Source organism: Chaetura pelagica, unplaced genomic scaffold, assembly GCF_000747805.2.
Source record: "Chaetura pelagica isolate M959 unplaced genomic scaffold, ChaPel_1.0 scaffold344, whole genome shotgun sequence".
In the NCBI taxonomy this organism is placed as follows: Eukaryota; Metazoa; Chordata; class Aves; order Apodiformes; family Apodidae; genus Chaetura; species Chaetura pelagica.
Window position 1 is genome coordinate 244,260 of NW_009953098.1, and position 24,537 is coordinate 268,796.

The 24,537-nt window shown below is 35.0% G+C and overlaps 1 protein-coding gene across 1 annotated transcript; it reads left to right on the forward strand.

The window, feature by feature from the left end:
- Nucleotides 1–1,148: 1,148 nt before the first annotated feature.
- LRCH2 (leucine-rich repeats and calponin homology (CH) domain containing 2) lies at nucleotides 1,149–22,143 on the forward strand. The gene is made up of 21 exons (XM_009997173.1): nucleotides 1,149–1,167; nucleotides 1,243–1,387; nucleotides 3,071–3,197; nucleotides 4,094–4,199; nucleotides 4,301–4,437; nucleotides 4,655–4,788; nucleotides 5,665–5,752; nucleotides 6,721–6,832; nucleotides 7,133–7,230; nucleotides 7,319–7,386; nucleotides 7,597–7,701; nucleotides 13,000–13,068; nucleotides 14,039–14,087; nucleotides 15,185–15,301; nucleotides 17,113–17,157; nucleotides 17,571–17,621; nucleotides 18,892–18,949; nucleotides 19,616–19,728; nucleotides 20,419–20,556; nucleotides 20,847–20,924; nucleotides 22,024–22,143. Exons 1-21 carry the CDS (start codon nucleotides 1,149–1,151, stop codon nucleotides 22,141–22,143), a joined length of 1,977 nt encoding a protein of 658 aa, XP_009995475.1.
- Nucleotides 22,144–24,537: the final 2,394 nt, after the last annotated feature.

Consider the following 24,537-nt stretch of genomic DNA (forward strand, 5'->3'; position numbering starts at 1 on the left):
TATACTTCATGATGTTGAGCTCTCTTCTTTGAGCCTCTTGGTGACTTTGAGCAACTTTTCCAGCCATTTTCTAGTTGGTTTTTTTCAGTCTAGTGTAGAACAAACTGTATGTTTATTCCAATGATAATGTGAAGTAGAGACACTATTATTTCATTTGAGTGTTAAAAATTAAGAACTAAAGCCTGAAATAGCAAGGGCTCTGTGTTGCTGCTTTGTTAAAAGACTGTTCAGCATTTCTGAAAACCACATCCTTTTGAAAGGTCTTGAGTTGGGAACAGAGTTAATTTCAAAAAAATAGACAGTCATTCTCAAGTAAATGTCTTTTTCTTCCAAGATAGTTTCATGGACTTTTTATGACCGAGGTTTTGGTAGTTAACCGAATAATTTCCAGGATTCTTGGGTCACATCTCCCTTGACATTTTGGGTCTCTTTAAAGATTTTATATAGTGAGATGGTTTGTGGTTTTGTAGTGCACTGTTTTTTTGTATCTTCTGCAGCCAGATTTGCATACTGTAGTCGTGCATTGTCAAATACAATTCTAGTTAAAGTATTACATTTCCATTGTCAAAATGTCCTTTCCTGCTTTTAGACTGGGCTGGATTCCATAAGTTGTTTTTTTTTTATAGCATTTGGCATTTTTTTTTATGACTTCATTATCATTTTAGCTAATTTACAAATATGTACCTGGAGAATGTCTCTGTTACTGTGCTGGCAGGAAAGATTTTTATTTCTTTAGCGAAATAAATGTGTAAGGCTCTTTTGCAAACTTGGCTTTAGCATTGCAGATTTTGTACAATGAAATGAGGTTCTAATGGAGCTGTCAAACAGGAAAAGTAATGTTTATTGGGTTTGTACCTTGACTTACTATTGTGCCTAGAATAGGAGGAAAAAATAACAAACAGTTGCACAGAATAAAAACTGACACAGGAGGGACAATCATAGTTAATTATAAGTTGTATTTTAAATGTTCTTAATTATGTAGTGGGCAATATATTTTTGAATTCCTGTCGTTTTTCTATTTGCTGTTATAATTACTTATCAAACAATGATCTTTTAGTATTTGAAGTCTTATGTATCAATTCCGTGCAGTACCATCTGGAAAAATTGAATTATTTTACACTTCTTGCAACACCTTAATTTTTAGGAGCATGACAAGAATAACAGTGGGTACTGTTATCTCCTCTTAAATGCAGGGAAAATTTTACTAAAAAAGGATTTTTGTGGTTGTTTTTTTCCTTCTAGATCTTTCAAAGAACAGATTTACTGAAATTCCTTCTGATGTCTGGCTGTTTGCACCACTGGAGACTTTAAATTTGTATCACAACTGCATCAAATCCATTCCAGAATCTATTAAAAACCTACAGATGCTTACCTACCTGAACATTAGGTGAGTAATGCTTCTTATTTTTGGCCTTTGTGTAATTTACCTTGTTGGAGAGCTGACATTCTGCTTCACCAGGTCATTGAGTGCCCTTATGCCCCCATTTCTGCCCAGATTATTCTGGGCAGACAATTATTCTGTTTTTAGTTTGCCTGACTCTTGCTGTTCTAGTTGTTTCTTTCTTTGTGGGAAGGAATTGACTACATTATGAAACTTTAGTCAGTAAACTATGGTTGCTGAGGATAAGGAGAGTTTACAAGTTTTCTATGTTTTTTCATGTTATGCAGACAGAAACTGCGCATGTAAAACTTTGCAGCTGTCGAGAGAGCAGAGCTCTCTGGCCACAAGGCCCTACTCATTTTGCACGTTATTTACATGTATTGCTACAGAAGAAAACCACATGATCTCAGATTCTAATTTTGGATTCAGATGACTGAAGAAATGTGTTGTGCAATTCATAGTAAAGTAGGCAGTCTTTTAAAAAGAAAACCAGCAAAAAACCCAGGGAAAAATGAAGTGATGCAGCGAATGACCATTTTATTGCCACATTTTTTAATAATACCTTAAAAAAAGGTAGCTTACACATCATATTTTTGCTTCTCACATTCTCCAGTAATAAAAGCCTGTCATATCTACCTGAAATACATTTTAAAAGAGATCTGTTGCATAGCTACATCCACCATTTAGTTGTATTGTGCTCTTACAATTAACAGAATAAAGATACTACTTCTATAAAGATACTGATCAAAGTTTACTTTCGTTTTATGGTGTTAAAATTGTAGTACTACTTTGAGGGTGAAATGTTCCAAGGACATACATTATAGCCCTATAAACTGTAGTCATGGTGAAGAAGAATGTAAAAAGTGTTGTGTTTTTCTCAAATATGAAAAGAGTGCTCTGTTACATATCAATTAACCAGTAAAACTTACGGGTTTTTGTCAATAATAGTGTGAACACAAATATCAACACTGAATAGGTTATATTTTTTTTAATTTCCTTTTTTCAAAACAGAATTTCTGGCCTCTACAGAATTATATTTAAAGCAACAGCAATTACTAAAATTTGTAATTCTGTTTGTAAGGAGTTGGTTTGATAACCACATCTGAACCAGCTAGTTTTCCAAAGGCTTATTTTCCATGTGCAAGTATAGGTAATATACCTATATAGGTCATACGCACAAAATAAATTAATTTGAATTAAAGCTTTACCTTTCAGACTATTGCTCAGCAAAGTAATAAATAGATATTAAGGGCTTTTTGTGATAGCTCAGGAGTGACATGACCACATGACATGACAATGGCTTCGTGTAAAGTTTTGGTTTGCTGAGAACATAAACTTCATTTTGGTAGACTATCAGCTCAGGTCTTCTTTCTGAAGGTATCAGAAAAAGCAATAAAAGCAACCATCAAACATTTTTTCTTTTGATAGATTAAACTGTACATTTTAGTGTTAGGTTCAGTCATAGTACATACTTATTTAATCAAGTGAGATAGGAGCCTAAAATCACATATCTGAGAGGTTTTATCTGGTAAGGAATTAATAATGGTGATTATAGTCTGAATTTGTAACAGGTGGAGAGTATCTGCTAGAATAGGAGAAAAACTGTACAGTGTGCATCTCACACTCCTCATTAGGTGTAAAAAGAAGGTTATAATCTAGTCTTGCTTGTTCATTTTTCTTTCTTTCAAGTCGAAATCTTTTATCAACGTTGCCAAAATACCTGTTTGATCTTCCACTTAAAGTTCTGGTTGTTAGTAATAATAAGCTGGTCTCCATTCCAGAAGAAATTGGAAAGTTGAGAGATCTAATGGAGTTGGTAAGTATAATTGTGAACCATTTTACTAAGTAAACCTCAACAGTAAACTGTTTATTAACAGTATAGAAACAAAAATAAACAAATTAATAATTTTAAGTTTAGAACTACATAATATAAATTCAGTTCCTGCACTTTCTCAGTGTTTGAGCTCAAATGACAGGTGTATAATATGTTGTAGAGTTTCAAAAATAGGGTTAAACACAAACTGTATGTTGGGTTAACTTTAGCTTAAATTGTTAATAAAGAAAATGTTCAGATTATTTCATTTGAATCCCTGGCATCTATGTTGCATTGTTACCTAGTCTATGAAACTAGTCTTTTAAGTCAATTTATGTAATCAGAACTAGTAAAGGTTTGAAAGGGTTTTATATCAGTGTGCTTGTTGACTCAGTCTGGTCTACGTACATAAATGTTAAATTAGTGGCAGAAGCAGCTACAGTCTGTGTTCACTTGGTGCAGCTTTGTCACCCTCTAGTGCTTGTATCCAAAAACCTGGTGAGCCTGATCCTACTCTGTGCTTTTTCAGTTGTATGGATTGGTTCAAGATTTTTCAAGGAAGAGGAATTTTTATCAAAGGAGCAGAATACAAAACATTTGTCAACAGTAGCACACTAAGTTTTTAACTGATACAGGAACTCCTAATACCAAGACTGCGTTTTTCATCTCAAAACCAGTCTTTCATCATTCATTGGTTTAACTTTTTTGAGTTGAGTTTCTGAGACATAAATTATTAATTAATAAAGAAACATCAAGATCTGTTATGGTCCTACTTCCCTTTATGGATAAAAACAGAAAAAGAAATACAGGAATTCTTTTTGAAGTACGCTTTATATTAAGTTTGGTAGCATGTTTTGTTTAATTACAGAAGTTCAGTTCATTCATTATATCTTTCTTAGGATATCAGCTGCAATGAACTTCAGGTTCTTCCCCAGCAGATAGGAAAATTGCAGTCACTTAGAGAATTAAACATAAGAAGAAATAATCTCCATATGTTGCCAGATGGTAAGCTACTAGTCTTCTTTTCTTTGAAGAAGGTAAATTAGGTGTTAAGTGTTAAGAAGACACCTGATTTTTTGTGCTTTGTTTTGTTTCTCCCAATACAGAATTAGGAGACCTTCCCTTGGTAAAGCTGGATTTTTCTTGTAATAAAATCACAGAAATTCCAATTTGTTACAGGAAGTTGCGTCACTTACAAGTTATAGTTTTGGATAACAATCCAATGCAGATACCACCAGCCCAGGTTGGTATAAAAATATTCCAGGTCTGTAATTTGCATAAGGATCTTAAGAAAGAGGAAGCTGCTCTAAGTTACACCAATCTGGTTTTCTCTATTTTTAACTGCATTTCTCTTAGTATGAAGTTGTGGCTACAAACTCGTTGTAGAAGGTATTTGTTGGGGTGCATTTCCAAAAGACATGCTATGTAATCAACATTTATTTCTGTTTGTTTCCCAACAGATATGTCTAAAGGGTAAAGTACATATATTTAAATTCCTCAGCATTCAGGCGTGCCTCAGAATAGATAAGAAACCAGATTCTTTGGATCTTCAGTCATTAGGTAAACGAATCCCCTCCCAGCCACTCACAGACAGGTGAGTAGTGGGTTTTTTAGTAGCTGTAATTTCAATACTTCAGTTGTCCTTTATTTAGGAGTCTTAGTATTTATTTTCTAAAATTATGTTGCTGGAAACTTAATTGTCTCATCTGAGTTGCTATGAAAAGATTTGGAAAACAGAACAAAGATGCATTTAAAATATATTTATTGGAAAACTCATCTATTTATTACCCAAGCAGGCAAGTCAACAATAGGTGAGAAATTCCCATAAATGTCTGGAATATAGAAAGTCTGTCTCCCACATACATATTAAGGGAAACTAACTTAAACATGAGTGAAATACCATGGATTTTTAAATTAGATTATTTGAGGTCAAAAAGTGCAGAATATTTTATCATAGAATCATAGAATGGTTTGGGTTGGAAGAGACCTTGAAGATCATCTAGTTCTAACCCCCTGCATGGGCAGGGACACCTCCTACTAGACCTGGTTGCTCAGAGGCTCATCCAACCTGCCCTTCCAAGTCCACTTTTGTTGGACTGGTGGCACTGAATAACTCTACTACTAGTAGAAAACCATGTCTGCCAATAGAATTCAAGGAATTGTGGTTTCTCAGAGGAAGCTTTCTTTCCTGGAGATGATATTTTTGAACGGAATAGAACAATTCTGAAATGGCACAGACACAGGGAATTCCACAACTGATAATTTCCACTTGAACTTTGCTTTGATATTTTCTTCTTGAACAACTCTTGTCAGAGATTAATAATTTCTTCTCTGCACAAGGGCATTGTGCAGAAATTCTGTATTAGCAACTGCAGATGAGTATAGAGAATATATTTATAAAGGATGTTTCTTTTCCTTTAGAAAAGAGAAACTACTGTTTGTTTTTTGTGTCTTGTTTTTCTTAACATAGCATTGAAGACTTTTATCCCAATAAAAATCATGGACCAGACTCTGGCATCGGGAGTGATAATGGAGATAAAAGGTTGTCCACAACAGAAGTGAGTATTTTTCTCTGCTGAATTTGTGAAATTTCTTTTTTTTTTAGAATTCTAGACACAAATTACTTACACATTGCTTTGACTTTCTGGTTAAGGTTCATTTCAGTCCAAATTTTATACATTTTCAAACTGAATTCTGACCTAAAGATGTATTTTTGTATTTTAAGATGTGAAGTGCATAATCAATCTTTATACAAAGACAAAATCTATTTGAAACTTTCTTCTGTTATTAATGAAATAAATTTACTTAAGGAAATGAAAGTTTATTTGTACTAAACTCATGAATTGAATATGTTAGTAGTACTCATTGTTTAAATTCTAATAAACTTCTGGATGATTTGATAGGTTTAAAGACATGAACAAAAATCCCCTCAAGTTATCTGTGTGTTTGTAGAACTGGAGATGAAGGAGCTGTGGTTAATAACAGTGATGTCAAAGCTGAGTAGTGTAGCACAAAAAAACTTTGAAACTTAGAAAATTATTACAAATGCAGTGTGGTAGTTATCAGGAAAACTGTAGAACAGGGAGTAAAACTAGTAGAGATTTTTGCAAGAAAATTCCAAATTATCAGAAGCAAAGATGAGAGTTTTTTTCAGTGGTGTAACAAGGGGCAAAGTTAATTTGCGACTTTGGATAAGAAAGTACCTAAGTACAGATTTATTAGTCCACTGACTGGGGCTGGACAGGAAATCTTTGGACAAAATATTGTATTTTAATATTATATCATGCAGTGAACAGTTTTCTGTCACTCCTTAAACTGATTCTCTTAAACTCCCTTCCAACCCCCTCAAATTATAACCCACCCACAAAAAAAAAATCCCACCTGACTTGATGTTCTTTCTCTGTCCTGGGAGCCATCCCTCATGATGGGGTTAGGTTAGTTGCACTCTAATTTGTGAGTTCTTAGGAAACAATGGAGTAATGTAATTTATGTATAAGTTCTGTATCAAATATGACTGTCTTTGCAGCCATCTGATGATGATACAATCAGCCTTCACTCCCAGGTATCAGAATCAACAAGGGAACAGACATTAAGGAATGACAATCAAGTAACGGGAAGTAAACTTGACCCACAGAAAGGTAATACCTGCTGTGCATCTGTCACTTTAGGTAACAGGTTTTGCTTAGATAATCTAAGAGAAAATTCCCCAATATTTACAATAACATGTTGGCATTGTATTCTCATAATTTCAAAGAACAAGGTAACAATCACAAATAGACAAGTTCAGAAGGAAAATTTTAAAAATACTATTTCTAGCTCCAGGAGGCATGATTGAATAGTTTCATCTTTCTGACATTTTTCATAAGTATTCTTTCAGGAATAACATATGGTTGAGAGAACTGTTTAATATAATCTTTTTCATTCTTAATCCTCACTAGACCAGGAGGTGTATGACTACATTGATCCAAATGCAGAAGAGGGAGCTGTTCCTGAGCAAGGAGACACACAGATTGGACCATTGCTGTCCTATATCAAGGTAGCATGGCTTGACAAAAGAGAACCTGTACAGCAGGCTTGGATTTTGTTTTAATTCAAGCCTAAGTTTATTTTTCATTCTGTTCAAGGAACGGGCAAAACATCCTGAGAAATCCCAGAAAATAGAACTGAATGAGGACTGGGCAGATGAAAAGAGGTAAAGATTGATCTTTGGGAAGGTTTTACCAACAGTGAGAGGGTGAGGGTGGTTTTGTTTTAAGCACCTTGCATATGAAGGAAAGAAATCTCATCCTGAGCACACAGAGTGGTCCTTCTTGGAAAACAAGCTTTAAGATGCTCTTTTAGTTATTGTCTAACAATGTAGTCATTTTTTTGTCAGGCAATTCACTAATGTTTGTTTGTTCAGACTTCAGAAGAAACAGCTGCTGGCAGAAGATGATGATGAGCTCAAAGAAGTGACTGACTTGAGAAAAATAGCAGCTCAATTACTGCAGCAAGAACAAAAACACAGGTATTACAACATAACTTGTGTTACAGTTAATTTATTCTTTAACCTACCTTATATCCAGAAGCTGTTGACACCTTATCGTTTTGACAGCAGTTTTGTCCATCTGTCAAACAGTTACAGTGACTCTTCCAAAATATCTCTCCTGTGTTTCTTTTAATAAAATTGCTGCTTGGAGAAGCAGTGATATGCTTCCTATGGAGAGGAAGAGATGAATGTGAAAGTCTGTTGATTTCCTGGTTTGATGTATGTTAACTTTCTTCTATTTTTTATGAGCTAATGCTTATCTAAGTAGATTATTGGTAACATGCTAAAATTACTTTTTCTTAGTTTATATGAGTTACAGAACCTGCAAACAGTTCTTGTGACTCATTATTTTTCTTCAAGTACAAGGTAATTCAGGTGGTACATCATTCATTCTGATGTAAGATGTCCTGTGGACTGAAGGGAAAATTAATTAAAACATTGTTCTGTCAAATGTTTCTGTAAAAAGAAATACTTTAAACAGTGTAAGTTCATCATGGTGAACTGCCTGACTTTCTGTGCTTGGTGTTGGGCATCACAACAGAATGATTCCTGAAAAGGACCTGTAAAACAAGCAGCAGATCAAAAGAATGTAATAGAAAAAATTAACAACTGTATACATTCAAGAGCAGGAAGGAATACCTGGAGTTTCATAGGATGTGGAGGGGCTTAGGTAGGAACAGTGTTCTCTCTGGTTTCTTTACCAAGCAGGCAAATAACCAGTGAGGCACTTGGGCGAGAGTAAACTCTTTCCTGAAAAGTAAAACTTATTAATTGTCGTTAGTTAACTAAGATAGTTCATTACAGTCATTCATTATTCCACAGTCATGGATTTAACTTCGTAAATACAATCTTTGTTTCTTTTGAGTTTTTGTGTACTGCTGGTTTTCTTTTAAGAGAGTTGAAATACACATGAAGCCCTCAGCAAAATTTATATCCTGATGCTATGAATTGCAGAGCTTCACTAAATTCATCAGTGTTTTGTATTTGGTTTTTGTATTTGCAAGTGTGTGTGTGTGTGGCTGTGTGTGTGAAGGATAAAATAGATCTTGCTTCTAACTCCATGGAATGTATTTAAGAATTGGTTGTTCATACTGGGAAGGGATAAATAAGAATGAAACCTTAATCCTGATACATTCTTATTACCACAAGTACTGCAAAAAAAGACTTAAGAATGCTACATTTTCTTGTATTTTTTAATGAAGAGTGTTTTACTTATATTAGGTTTTAAAATTAGTTATTTATATTGCATGTAGGTGTTGTTTGAGTAGTTTTAATATTACCTGGTTTTCTAATAATTTGAAATACCAAGCCAGTCCTCTTCTGAAGTACTGCAGCTTAAATTTTACTCACCATATGTTGTTGTATCCTAGTGCAGTGATCTTGCCCAATGGTTCTGCTTTGCTCTTGAGTTTTTCAGACATACACAGTCTTACTAGTTAGCTTAGCCTTTGTGTTTTAGCCTTGCTTATGTATCTTTGCATACATGGGGGCAAAATCACATATGATACAACATTTCACCCAACTGGTAGTTTTGTGACTTTGTAATTTCTTGCCATAAACAGCAATAAGTATAATATGTAGAAGTTCAGCAAAGACATTTCTGTGTTTCTGTGGCAAATATGTTTGGTCTGAGTAAACAGATTCCTCAGAAAAGTGAGCATCACAAAAGAACTTCTTACTAATCGTGTTTCTGTTTGTATGGTGTGTTTTTTGTAAATATGATGTAGCCTCTTTTCTTTTTGCTTGCTATGCTAATGACTTCCCTGTCCTCTCCCATCAACCTATCCTGCTTCCTTCTTCCGTCTGTGGCTTTGGTGTACATGACATGTGAATACAGACGAAGGCCATTAAGCTATAGAACTTCATTCAGTGAAAAACTCTTCCAGAGGACCAGGGCGGCAGGACGTGCATCAAGGTATAAAGTGTTTGTAGAACTTGAGATTTCCAAAGTGAAAATGTGGACACAAGAAACAGTTTTGGCCAGTTCTTGAACCAAAACAGAATAAAGGGGTTGGCTAAGTTAGCCTAAGGTATTTTGGTATCAAAAATAGGTTGTAGAGTATTTATTGTTCTTTGAGATGAAATACTATTTAAGGAAAATATTTTCATTAGGCAACTCTCCAAAGAACAATTAATGAGTCCAAACCTAGAAGCATAATTTCCTGTACCTTTGGCATGCTTTCTCTTAATTTTGCTGTTGTTTTGTTTTTTAATAGATAGTACCTTAAATACAGAACTTCAGGCAAAAGAGGTTTTTTTATTTAAGGTATCTTGGGTGTAAAGTGCTAATTTTCAAATTAGCATGGCCATTTTGTCAGGTTGTTTTCAGTTTGACAGGGAAACACTTGCAGATACACAAACCTCACAGGTAACAGTCTGAAATGGGCTGTGTACACTGGACTCCTAGGTCTACATGATGAGTTAAGTGATTTCAGACTTGGTTACTTTATTAGTTGAAACTGTTACTTACTCTGGATACTCCTGGTCTGTTTCAAAAGGAAGTAGGGTCTGTTTCAGTTTGCATCAAAGTTAATTATGATTTCTTACCTGACAGCACTGACTTTCTAGAACTGTCTACATCCTTAAGAGCACAGCTCACTGTCATAAAGGAGAGCCTTATGTGAAGGCATTAGATTGCTCCTCATTCAAGATTAAATTCCATAAATTTTTTGTCGCACTGTAAAAGCTTTCTAGTCTCTTTAAACACTTTATAGATCCTGGGTAGTGCTTCCTTGTTTCAGCTTGAAGATAGCTAACCTTAAAAATACCATTATAATCAGTCACTTAATTTGTGTCCCTTAATCATGATGTTATGTTTGCTCAAAATAGGAAAGTATAAGTGATTCAGAAGAGGTTCCACTCTTCAAATTCTCAAACTTTAGAAAATATTTTCTAATACCATAATTGGTCTTGCCATTTCCTTCTCTCCCATCTAGCCAGAATTTTGGAATAGGAGTTAAGCTTGCATGATGTCAAAATAGACTAATGAGTCAAAATGTTGGCTGTTTTTAGTTTAATATATATAAATTTGTCATTGTATATGTGCATTGGTTAATTTACATTTCAAACTTTGTATGACTTTTAGAACCCTTTCAAAGTACTAATTTGTGTGCTGCCTCTGTGACACCTGAATTTGTGTGGTTTCCATAAGTAGGAAGTTAATTGCAGTGCCAACACAAATGTCTTCTGCAAGGTCTGTCTCAGTGTTTCAGTGTGACCATCAGAAAGTCATTGACCTGATAATTCATCTGTCTAATAATAAAAAAAAGGTGATTTAAATGAGTTGTATGAATGGAAGGAGTTGCTGAGCTCCTTGAACTTTCATTTTGCGTACTCAATTTTGCATTGTATTTCCTGGAAGACAGTTCTTAACTCTACTGCAGGTTTCTTTTCCTCTTTCAACTGAGTATACTACTTTGCCATGAATTCCTTAGTTTGCAACGTAGTAAATTTGGATTAATTTTCTTCACTATTTAACTAAAAACTTTCAATTCCTTCTTCTACAGGAAATTCAGGTTTTCTGACATGAGTAGTAACTGTTAACCTGACAGATGCTGAACATGCTGTTACTTCCCCATCAATATTCTTTAGTTTTTAAACAGGAAGTTTCAAAAAGGGTTGTTAAAAAGCCCTTAACACAAAGAAAGGATGGAAATATACTTTGTTTATAATAAACTTAGTTTATAATAAACCCAAACATCGATTATATACATTTCATGGAAACAGTGTAGCTGAACAGTGTGTGTATATGTTGTATTGGCTTGAATAGTTTTGCCTTACATTTTGTAGAGTGAGTATTGAAAAGTGGCTTGTATTACATACAATTATTTAGTTTACACCATTAATGCCAGTTTTGGAGCAGGTACTGATTCAGACTGTTTGGGTGACTCCAATTTCAATTATTTTTTTAAAAACCCATTTTATTGTAGTGGTCACATCTTGGTACAAAGTCTGAACTTGCCATTGCTTTCAGTTGAACATAAAATGCTAATTTAATGGGAATTCTCTAAAAAGTAGTAACTTCAAAATAGCATGGTTTGACAACCTATGCTCTATATATTAATTTTTTTCTAGCACTTTTTTTCAGGCTATATAATTTAACTCTGCAGTGCACCCTCAACATTAAGTTTCTAAAGACAGAATACAGAGAGCAGATGCTGCAGACTGTTGGTTTACAGGCTTAACTTCTCGTAATCCCATCCAATTGAGATTCACACAGAGATTTAAACTGCAAATGAGATTACTGAGCTCAAAGTTATCACAATAATGAGAGAAGTCTGATTGAAAAACATGAACCATTTAAAGTTAATGGTTGTACTGCCCCATGTAATAATGAAATATAAAAAGGTGCCTACTGTTTTGCTTCCTTCCATTGAAGAGTTGTTCTGATTCCTTAACACACTCTTGTTCTCTATAATTTAGTTTAAATATACACAGTTCTGCACATGAAGTCAGTGTCTTAAGTATAAAATTACTGCCTCCAAGAATTCAGAAATAATCATTCTAGTTACTGTTCAACATGACATTTACTTGAAAAGGTTTAAGTATTGCTGGTTGCTTGGTTATTTTTAACACTTTAAACATTTGCAGTAGCTCATATCTTCTTCCTGTGTGCACGTGTGTGGTATGTGTTTGTTCCAGATGAAAACACCATTTCTGCATCTATGTAAGTTTAGGCTTTTTTGACTGTTTCCTGTTTAGAAAAATGGAATTTCCATCGGTTCATTTCTGTGTTAGATGTTTAATTTCATTCTTAGTCTGTTTCTCCATTTGCCACCTCTCCTTTTCCTCTGCATTTCCTTTGCACTTGCAGTGTGTTTCTTCCTCAGCTACCTTACCTGCTTCTATTGACTGATTCCTGTGTTCAACCTATGGATCATTTCTTGTCTGGTTTAGGTTGACTGACCATCTTCTAATTTAGTGAACAGCGAGTCCTTTTCTGTTGAGTGCAGCATAACTTCAGAGGTGTGAGATCAGTTGAAACAGTGTATATGTAGGGAGAAAAATAAGAGGAGACTTCATTTGGGTTTGAATCATCAAGTTTTATTTAAAATTCAGATCTTGAAGTATTTCAAGAACTGGAAATAATACTGGTTTAAATGGAAGCAGGATTGGGCTTGGATTTCATGCATGTACACACATTCTGATTTTATGGGAAGTGTCACCTTAATTTTCAAAACTTTTGGTTTACAGGAAATGTTATGCCGTGACCTGTGTTCTAAAATAAGTGCTTAACTATAAAGCAGTTGGAGAAATATGTATTTTTTTTCTTTCCAGGCTTCTTAATAATTCTGTTTCCGCAAGCACAAGGAACAGGCCAAAGCAACCAATGGAATCTGAAAAATGGTATTGATATACTTTAACGTATGGCACCTTTCTTATTATTTTGATACTTATTTTGTGTCTCTGCTGCCACCTTCTGTCATAATATTTTGAGCTCAACATGGAATAGAAGCTACACAAATAACCTGTTCTCAAGCTTCTTCCTTTCAGATAAAAAATCCCAACACGTTCTTTCGAGCCTGTAGGAAAGTTGATGCTTTCAAAAGTAGCATCATTTATTTGAGGCAAACAGAAAGAAGGAAGGAAAAGGAGTACAAATATCAGAAGCTAAGTGCTTAGTGGCTTTCCCTTTGGGATTTATGATGGTTGCACATGGTGTTAAGTCCTTAAATTCAGCCCCCAGCTGTTTGCCCATTGGTAACACTGCACAGCTCCTGAGCCAACTGGTGGAGTGGGAATGGGGTGGCTGCTGGTAAGATGATAGAAGTGAATTTCACAAAAAGATTTAGGAGGAAAACTTTGAAGTGACACCAAATCTTCAGGCAGTCCATGTTCCAGAGTGGATTTTTGAGATTTTGTTGTTTCAATGTCCCATCTTAAAATGTTTTCCCTTCCCTATTAGCTTCTACAGAGCTAACAGTAAAAGGAAGCATGTGAGTCTTCCAGAAGTTTAAAAATAGATGTTTTGTCAGCTTGGAGAAAAATGTTTCTTTAGTTGCTTTGAGAAACAAATGAGTGGAGGTGCATTAATAGTCTCTAAAGATCAATATGTTTTTTTTAAAAAAAGCTTTTTTTCTGAATAATGTGCTGTGGTGTGGCAGACTTGTTGTGAGCATGTGGTGAAGGAGAGTGAAATGTGATTTGAGTTTATAGTCAAATCTTTTAGCCACTGTATACAAGTAGCCAAAAGATACTGTAGTGCTGCAGATTAGGAGCTTTCTAATAGTGTTTTTTATATATTTTGCAGTAAGTTGGTTTTGAAGTATACCAAAAATACAGTAAATTTTGTAATGCTTCTCCTCTTAATTTTTAGTATCTCAACAGAAGACGTAAATTCCTCTATGTCCACATACAGCTGGCAGGTAAATATCCAAATGCAAATGTGGTGGCTGAATGGTTAACTGATTTGTTCTGATTTTTGGTTTCTTATTTCTAACAGAAAACTTATGTACATTCATATGGTTACTTACACAGTTATTGTATGTTTGTAATTATAGTGGAAAATAGAAACCCTTTGAAGAACTTGCATTTCATGATGATTTGAATTGTCTGGAATGGTGCCTTTTCTTTTAGGAGCATGTGGTACTAGCTTTAAGATCTTGAAAGTAATGAGAAATAAATTTTAATTACATGATCTTTGTATTTCTTTACAAATAAATTTTATTGCCTCACCATAATGTTATTTTTCTAAAAAGAATTCTAAACACTTTGAATTCTGTTGGTCTTCCATTCCTCATGCCTCACTGAGAAACTTGCATGATATGATAGAATTGCAGTACTTCTTCATTATTTTAGATTTTAATCCATCAGATATTTACAATTGCTATAAATGGCTTGATATTCTAATATGAAGAAATAGTTGGAAATGTAATTATAGTCTTACTGCAAAATGATCCCTCCAGATTGCCTCCTTTCAGTTTTCTTAAAATAGATGTGTTTATGCATATTCATTGTTACTTTAAGGCTAAATCTGCTTTATCTGTCTCTTCAGAATATGTTGCAAAATACAATTTCCTGTACAGCCAGTTGACATGTATAATCATTTAGATAGGAACAGCAGACAAATACTTAAATTGTCTTGTTGTAGCCATCCTTTTCCTGGGCTTGGAGTATTCAGAGGGAGAAATTAGATACCCTAGTGGCTAACCACACTTTTGGGAAGTTACTTATGGCAGCTGTAGGTGGCTTCTTAACATACCTACAAAAATCAGGCTCAATGCAGAAAAGTGTGTTATTTTTTTAAGAATGATATCATAAATTCTTTTTCTTCTATGAAGTAGGATTTGAAAGGAAGTAAGTTATTTTGACCAGAATCACCATTAAGACTGATTAACACTTAACATGTCATAAAGCTTGATTATGAGAGGCAAACAGTTGGTAATTGTATTTCATAATAATTTGTGTTAATGCACACAAGGTGTAATTAACTTTTACCTAAACATATTTCTGAACCTTATAGCCAGTGGAAAACCAGAAGGATTCATTGGATGAGCAGCACTGGCCAGAAACACAGCCACTGATTTGGCAGAATGAAGAAAGAAGGAGGAGTAAACAAATTAGAAAAGAGTATTTCAAGGTAATGGGGGACAGTATGGGTAGGTGGCACTTTTAAAAATCAGAGTAGGAAAAACTATATAACTAAGTAAAGTTACATACTGTATATATATATATATATATATATATATAAAAAATTAAAATATATATATATAAAGATAACCTGAAAGGTTGTTATGCTTTTAATTATGTGTGTATCCTGTAATTTTTATTTGGCTCTTTTGAGTTTAATATATATGTGTGTATTTAGGGTAATGTAGAGAGTGCAGGAAAATCAGGAGGAAAAAAATTAACCAAAGACATTATTTATCCTTTAAATACCATAAAGGAATTTACAGTTGTCTTCTGATAAAGCAAGAAACTAATCTTCAAGTCATTGATCCTTCCCCATGTTGCCCATCCATTTTGAGGGACTTTTAGTGCAAGAAAAATATACATTTTGTGCAGCATGGTAATAAGAATGGTTGATGCATTTTGGTTCTCACTGCATTAGTTTGCATTTTAGAGAGGAAATTTTTTGTTACTTTCCTGCTGTAGTTTGTACCATTGTTCACCAGATGTCAGTGTCTGCCTAGTGCACAACAGATGCAAAGTTAGAGCAGCATTAAATAAAATCTGGTTTGGGGTATGGGATAGAAATAGGAGAATTCTGATCAGTGCTAGGTTGAGCTGAAATTAAATTTGTCGCTTAAGAAGTCAGTTTCTTGGGTAATTTTTTTCCCATCAAACATCTTTATGAAATGCAAGGGAACTTCAAAGAAATTAAATTCTGGGAAAAGGGAGCATGCCATACAGCTAAGATGCATTTTTTTACTGATGCAGCTAATTTTTTTTTCCCTGAAGAGTACATGGAGATGTATCCCACCTTGAATTTTACTGGCCTCTTTCCAGAATTTTCATCCAAAAATTATTTTTGCCCTGTGGCCTTGGAGAGGAAGGGGAGAAACTTCTAAGTAAAACAGAATTAAGTTACTTGACTCATTGAACAGCTGTGCTATCAATACAAAAGACTTGCATTAGTGATTCCTGGTAACTTTCAAGGATTGTCTTGAAATGCTAATGGAGATTTCAGTTTTGAGCTCTGATGGAAGCAGATACCTGAAATCACATTACCTATGGCTATAGAGGTGTCTCTGTAGTGAATTGAGCTTCTTGTACCAGTAACCAAAATATTACTGCATCACTGGTAGTTTTGCAAAAGCAAGGCAATAAACAAGTGTAATGAAGTCTGTCTTCCATGACAAACTGGGAAAGAAATAAAGGGTGTCGCTGGTGTTCTGAGAAACCAGTGAAAATACAATTCATATTGTGCCCATGGGACAGTGATGAAGGCAGTGCAAAACAAATTGGATGGACCTATGGAAAAAGTGCTGGTCTTAAATAGGGAAAAAGATGTGATCAGGCTTTGAAGTTGAATCAGAAATACTGAATTTATTTTCAATTGACTTTTTTTACAGTGTCAAGCCAGTCTCAAAAGTGTAACCAATCCAATCTTGAAGTTACATGAGAAAATATATTGTAAAAGGAACTTTCACAAGTTGCGTAGATTTTCCTAACTTGGATCAACTATCATATGAAGTCAGAGTTCACTTTATAGAAGTCCTTAGTTTTAAAATGCTCTTTTCCTCTCAGCCAGCATAGGGAAGATCTTGACTAACCTAGGAACTACATGTTCCTTTTCTGTTTTGTTTCTTTGTTGCTCCTTGGTGCTGCAACATGTTTTTTTCATAGCAGCTTCACCAGTAATAAGTAACATCTGAATGATATCAAGCCATTTAGTTCCAAAGAAAACCATGCTTCCATTTTAAAGTAATAATTATGTGTATTTTGCAGTATAAGTCTTCCAGGAAGAGTTCAAGTGGAAATGAAAATGATGAGGTGAGAAATAGTCATGGTGTAAAATATTTAAGAAAATGTTTTATTAATTTGTCTTTTATGAACACCTGGGAACAGGAGAATGTTGGCCATGCAAGCAAACTTTACATTCCAAAGCAGAAATAAGTATTATAATCCTTTGTTTGGAAAAAAGTCATCAAGATTGTGTACTGGGAAAAGCAGGACTTCTTCTTGCTTCAGTAATAGGAAAATTAATCCACCTATCAAGCAGAGTCATGGAAAAGTAATATTCAACATTATCAGTGAACACTTACATGTTTTTCAATATAGTTGCTGTCAGTTTGTTGAATACTTGACAAATGTTGCATCTCATGTAATGTGTATTTCATGATTTCTGTTTCTTGTTAAATCATATTTTTCATTTTTATAATTTCGTATCTTTGATTTCTTTTTAGCAAGACAGTGATAATACTAATGTGTCTCCACAGTCTCCTGTGTCATCTGAGGTTTGTGATGTTTTGTGTGTGGTTTTTTTTCGGTCAGCAAACGTGTATTTGTGTGCATTACTTGTCATCAGGTTTTCCATGCAGATGTAAAGCTGTTAGTTTGCTCTGAAACTGCAATTAGAAATATTTCATCATAGTAAAAATTCAAAAATAGATAGAAGCCAGAGACAGGTAGTACAGCTTGCTTTACCTTTGCAACTGTCTGATCTCTCCTAAATGTCTTTATGACTGGTGTGTAGAAATGTGCTTTGTCTCCGTTATCTTTCCATATGAAAGTAGCTATTTAAGCTATTTTGGTGGGTGGTGAGACAATGGCACAGTTTGCCCAGGGAAGTTTTGGAAACCCTATCCCTGGAAGTTGGATGGGGCTTGGAGCAACCTGGTCTAGTGGGAGGTGTCCCTGCCCATGCAGGGGGTTGGAACTAGGTGATTTTTAAGGTCCCTTCCAACCCAAACCATTCCTTGATTCTGTGATATCTTGTAGGTGTCCTCTGTGCACTAGACATCCAGAGGATTTGTAGTAAAACTTGGGGCATTATATGTAATATTTCACAGGGAATCCAAAGGTACTGACACTTTTTAGAAAAGAGTTTCATTCTTCACAGTTCTGGTTTTTGGCCTTGTGGTGCAATCTTGGGGCTTTGTTCACTGGTTGCTTTCCTTTTTAAGAAATGTCCATGCAGTCTGAAGATGGCTGCACTGATCTGCTGAGCTCTGAATTTATTAAAATTCAAAATACACCAAAGATGATTAACATTTTCACCTCGTGTCAATAAGGAACCTGAGGGAGCAGAGTGAGAACATCTCCCAAATGCAGTGAAATGAGTTGAAGTAAGGATATTTTGTGAACATACCAAATTACTGAGTGCATCTCTTTTTAGATGATGAAGTAAGAAAAACCTGATCTTCATCATTGAAAGTAAATATTTCTTAAGAAATATTTTGCTGCTAAGTGTTGGGACGATATTTGCATTTGCTTACAGCTGGCTTTGATGCTGCTCACAGAATGGTTTGCAGTAGTTTGAAATAGTTTGGAGTGGATTTTAGTTAATCTGGTCCTGCTTTTCTTCCTCAGTAAGATAATTTTTTCTGCATGTAGTGAGGCTACTTTCATTCCACTTATGTTATACTGTCCCCTTCCAAAGAGCATGTTACAGTTAAGCAAAAAGACTCACTTTTCTTAGTGGAGACTATTTGAAACACCATCTTGATGGGAACAGAAGTTAATTCTTTCAATGAATGGAATTAAATGGGCTTTTTCTTTTAACAGGATTATGAAAGGACAGATAGTAACACTCATGGTCCATTTGGTCTCAAACCAAGGTCAGGTAAGCTGCTGTTCTCTTAACATAGCATGATAGAACAGATGTTTAGATCCCAGGCTGGAATAGATGGTAAGGATAGCAGATGGATGGACTGGAATGAATATGAACAAACACCACAGTCCAGCAATCCACAAGCATCCAACTGGGAAAGGCATGGACAGCTGCTTTGGCAAATAGATATTTGAAAGTTCCTTTATCACTAATTCACTACAAATGAACACCCAACACATGCAGATGTGTATGTGTATATTTATATATTTAAGTCTTTCATTATAAGTTATATCAGGGACTTCTGTCCCTTTTTTTGGTCTTCACAAAGACTTTATACTTGGTTAAAAGGAACACACGATGAAAATATCTTCCAAGCTAGATTGTGAGATGTGGTTAGGAAAGTGCAAATGGAGTGTAGAACTCAAACAGTTATTTGAATATTGAAGTAAATTCTGTGTCCATATTTTCTAATTATCCATTTGCACTTAAGTAAGATATCTGTATTTTATTTGACAGAGAAGTTTCCCCGACAGCATCTTTTACAGAAGGATACTTAAATATGTTGCTTCTGAAAAGTTCTGCAGCTTTTTTTCCCGTTTTTGTCCTTGGTGGTAGATTTTAGGTCATTGCATGTTCAAAATCTGAATTCTGAAAACTAACTTCACTGATGTTTTGTAGCTTTCAGCCGTGCATCTCGCCAGGACTATGGTGCAGTGGATCCTGGATTCACAATGAGGAGGAAAATGGAGCATTTAAGGGAAGAAAGAGAACAAATAAGACAGCTTCGCAATGTAGGTGCCATTATTTTATATACGGGTGCAGTGCATTTAGTTTGCTACTTACCACAATTTAAACCTTTACTATAAAGGTCTCCAAATCATTATGTTTGTAACAAGAGCATCTCTGCAGTGATATTTCTTCCTAAGGAATTTAACTGAAGAGGCTACAGTAGTGCTATTTTTGGTACAACCAAAATGCCAACCAGGAACTATGCAAGTGTGGGTGCTTCTTGGCCACCCTTTAACAGCTGTTTAACTTGTCACAAATCAATTGGCCATGCCCAAAGTGGTTGTGCTCCCCTCTTCTTCTCCTGGTAAAACTGTGTATGATTTGAACCCACAGATTCTACCCACTAGCAGCTAATGAGGTATTCAGCCTAATATGTGTCTCCTTAAATTATGAGTAGTGAGTTCATTGTGTGGCTTTGAGAGCTATGGGTCATGGTATTGTTGGCTGAGGGTCTTTCTCAATGTCTGTAGTTGAGAAAGTAAGAAGTTGAATTAAAGAAAGAAAAACAAAAAGCAAAGGGAATGTAAGGTGAATGATAAAGAGAAAAGGGCATTTGTACTCAGTAGAGTGTGAATTGTCTCCATTTACTTCATTTTAGTATTAAAATATCCCCTTTAAACTGAATACTCTACAATGAAACGTGAAAAAATTAGCTAAAGTTGAAGGTAACTGACTTTTGCATTTCCATTTAGAATCTTGAATCAAGGTTAAAAGTGATTTTGCCAGACGACATTGGAGCAGCACTGATGGATGGAGTAGTTCTTTGCCATTTGGCCAATCACATAAGGCCACGTTCTGTAGCCAGCATCCATGTCCCATCACCAGCAGTGGTAAGTCATTAATCTCACTTCTCTTACATCCTACATATAGAAAGCCTTTGGGAATTCAACACTAAACCACCATGAATCGTGTTTACTCTATTAGTTTGCTACATTCCTCACTTCATTTTTTCCCTGAGAAACCTTAAACAAGGCTCAGAAGTTTCCTTCAAGAGCTATTTTCATTTACCAAGTCTTCATAAAATCTGGTTTGTGTTTTTAGCAACTGTTACTGAATTTGCATCAGAAATACATAATCCTTCATGCCTGTGTGATGATGTTCTAACATTCTGTCTTTACAGCCTAAACTCAGTATGGCAAAGTGCCGAAGAAATGTTGAAAACTTTCTGGATGCTTGTAAAAAATTGGGTGTTCCACAGGTATCCTCATTGCTTTTATTGACTTGTTATTCATAACCACAGAAATTGCCAGCAAATACTGAAGTTGGGTTTTTTGGGGCCTTAATTCAGGGAGCAATAGTGATTATAACACTGACCAGGGAACGTGAATATATGGAAGAAGTCCCATTTCTGGCCTGTGGCATGAACTTGAGGAAGCTACTTTATGGGTTTCTAGTCAGTTCCTTACAGTAAAAATAATAGATGTGGTGCTGAGGGACATGGTTTAGTGGTGGACTTGGCAGTGCTGGGTTTGGTTGGGCTTGATGATCTTAAAGGTCTCTTCTACAGAAAGAATTCTGTGATTCTACGAGTGACCTCCTGGTAAAATAAGTTATCTAAACAAAAGAGCTGATGCAAGAGGATGATGTTGTAATATATGATAGTCTTGAGTTTAGCAACTCACTTTGGCATGAATTTCAGTGTCTGCCTAGGAAGAATCCTGCAATTACAGAAATGAGGCCTAACTAATTAGCTATTTTTTTAGCACATTGCAGGCATTCATGCTTCTGTTGCCCAAGCTCATCCTCTTTCCTGTGTTGCTGGGTTACTGCTCTACCACAGCTTCTATCTAATGTGGAGCTACAGGCCATTCAGAAGTCAGATATGCTAAGATTTACATCATGAATCACATGAAATACCAGCTAGCCATTGGGAAAATTACCCAGCTTGTGCTGAGTTTTGAAAAATGACTGGTTTGGAGAATTTGGCTCATTACTGAAGTCTATCAGTGCTTCCAAGTTTTCCCATGGAAAAAGTTGGTAATAAGCCTGCAATACAAAGGAAAGGGAAAGTAGGCTACTGAGCCAGCAGTGATCATCAGCCTGTTTTTCTGAAAAGAAACAGAGTTTTTGGCTGTATGAAGTTAGTCTTTTATGTATCATCCAGTGTTGTAGTTTAACACTTAAAACAGATGTTAGGTACAGTTAATTTCTGGAGAAAACCACATGTGAAACTGAAAATCAAAGACGTTTTATATATAAGTGTCTTAGTGGTGTTTGTGTGACTTCAGAGAGAACGTGTTTGTTTCCTGGGGGAAAAAATGAAGTAAGCTTGATACGTAGACCTCTTTGTTTTGCAGGAGAGACTTTGCTTGCCTCACCACATTCTGGAGGAAAGGGGTCTGGTGAAGGTTGGCCTCACAGTTCAAGCCCTGCTTGAGTTGCCAGCGTTGAAAGTATCTCAGCTTTCTTCCATGTGACGTGGCTTCTTGGAAGCCAGACAACTTCCCATTCAGTCTGTTGATTTGGATTGCTTTGAGGCAGTTCAGCTTCCTACGTGGGAACATCCAAGCCATCAAGAACTAGTATCTGTCCAAATGCTGTAGAGAGCCTTACTTTGGAGTTGTACATGAAAACCTTGGAGTCAGCTGACAGTGAAAAGAACATCAATATTCCTCTTGGGTTTTTTTTTCCCTTTTGCAGTTGGATGCACAAAGAGATCTTGGTAGCATCAGGTTCTCTTCCCTCACCAGTTAATTTAAGTTAAAAGCTGCCATTTAACATCTCACAGTGTTAGTTAAATGCTGGATTTCTTTTCCTACGATGAAAATGAATTCTTTTAGAAGTACCAAGCACACCCCTCCCTCAAGTTCATCTTTCAAGTCAATCATTTGATTTCAAAGTAGACAAAAATGTAGCGATGGTAACGATGCGAGTGACTGATCCCTTGTCATCCACTTCTCCTGTCTCAGAAAGCTTAAGATTTGCATTCTTTATTTTTTGCACTCCTGATTGTAACTTACACACACTTCTAACATTGCCAGTATTTAGTCTGAGTCTATGGTGATGACACAAAGCAGTATAACCATGGGAAAAGGACACATTTTAGTGAGTTTTTTCCAGTCTTCTAGGTTGGTGCCAAATATTTTTTTCAGTTGTACTGTAGATTGTTTACATGTGAAGTGCCTGTGTAATTGATAACTCTTAATAGTCTTAAACATTTTGGAAATTCCTTTGTTTAAAATAGACAAAATGGAAATTTTTAAATATTTTAATAGTTTTTTGTAAACTCAGTATGTGAAGATTGAAGTAATACTTCACATTTTTGATGTTGGATGTTTTACGTTTGTTGCACAATTTAATTGGTTGTTTTGTTGTCTTAATAATTAGAAGATACTGTAAATACTTCTTATTTATGATATTTAATTTGATAATAGCTAATCACTTTTGGTTTAATGTATTGTTGGAAAAAAGTTGTCTACTTTTCTTTGCTTGGGACAAACAAGTACACACAGTGAGGAAGACATGAGGACTAGTAATGCATACAGAGTAATTTAGGACATTTTGATAAAACTGCCAAAATCTCAGGTTTATGCTGTGACTTTCAGGATTTTGTGTAATATTACTCCTGATGTCATGTCACATTTTAAAACAGGTATATCCATAATTTAGTTGAGAAATATCAGTGTTTATCCTTTTAGTGTTTATGGGATTTATTGTGGAATTGACACAAGTGTGGCAAAGCACACCAATCACTTTGTTCACGTCACTGTGCTGAGACATTAGGCTTTGCTGGATAAATGTGAAAAAGAAACATTTCCACTATGATGGTTTCTTGAAACTTCCAGGTTTTATGTATTCCTTTGCTTCTGCACAAATTCTTAGTATTTTGAGAACAGGCTGAAACCATACACAGTTCAATTCTTCTCTGAACAAGTTGCAGATCATTCTAACGTTTCAGTAATATCTGTTTGCATTAGTTTGTTCTTCATTAATAGGCAGCTCAATTAAAACAAAAAGAACTTCTGACTTTTTTTTATTTCAGGCTAAGTTAATTTCAGCTGAGGGGTATGTTTTCCAACCATGTAACAAGATTTTATTATTTCCAATTGATCAAGATCCCATGTAATACAATTCATAAAAGAATTAAGAAAGGATGTAATTTGCTTCTTACTTCCTTGACTACAGTCCTTAAAATCAGTAGCTGAGAGAAACAATAACCTTTTTCTGATGACAAGATTTTTTGTTTAAAGACGTATTATTTTTAAATCCATTGAAACAAGCTGATTCATGTGTAACAGTTTAAAAAACCACTTATTTATATAGTATTTTCTTAAAATACAGCTTGTGTGGAGGCTGATGTCAAACTTAATTTGCAAAGTCCTGGGTGTACAAATCTTAGGTTACATAAATACCTGTTTAAGGAAACTGGATTGCTTTGAAATATGGTATTTCAAATCTCTCTTTTTTAAATCATTCAAATCACACTCATTTTAACTACTTCAGTGTCTTATTTTTCTTTAAAGGCAGTATCTGAAAACTCATACTAAGACTAAAATGGAAATAGAGCAAAATAGAATTGAGCAAAATACTTATTTGCTTCATTTGAAGAACATAACTATTCAAAAAGAAAGTCTTTGTCCTTCAACTCATTGCTCTGGTATTTGACAACAACAACAGTTTGATTTCAATATATTAACCATACAATTGCTAACTTAAAATTGTCACTTTCTGTTATCTGGCTTAAAATGATCTATATTATTCTTTCATAATGATATTTAAATGTTTTCTGACCTTAAAGTAGCTGTTTTCCTACTAGAACTAAATTGATGAAGTTACATCACGGTGTGATCATGAGGAATTCCCTGGATGTA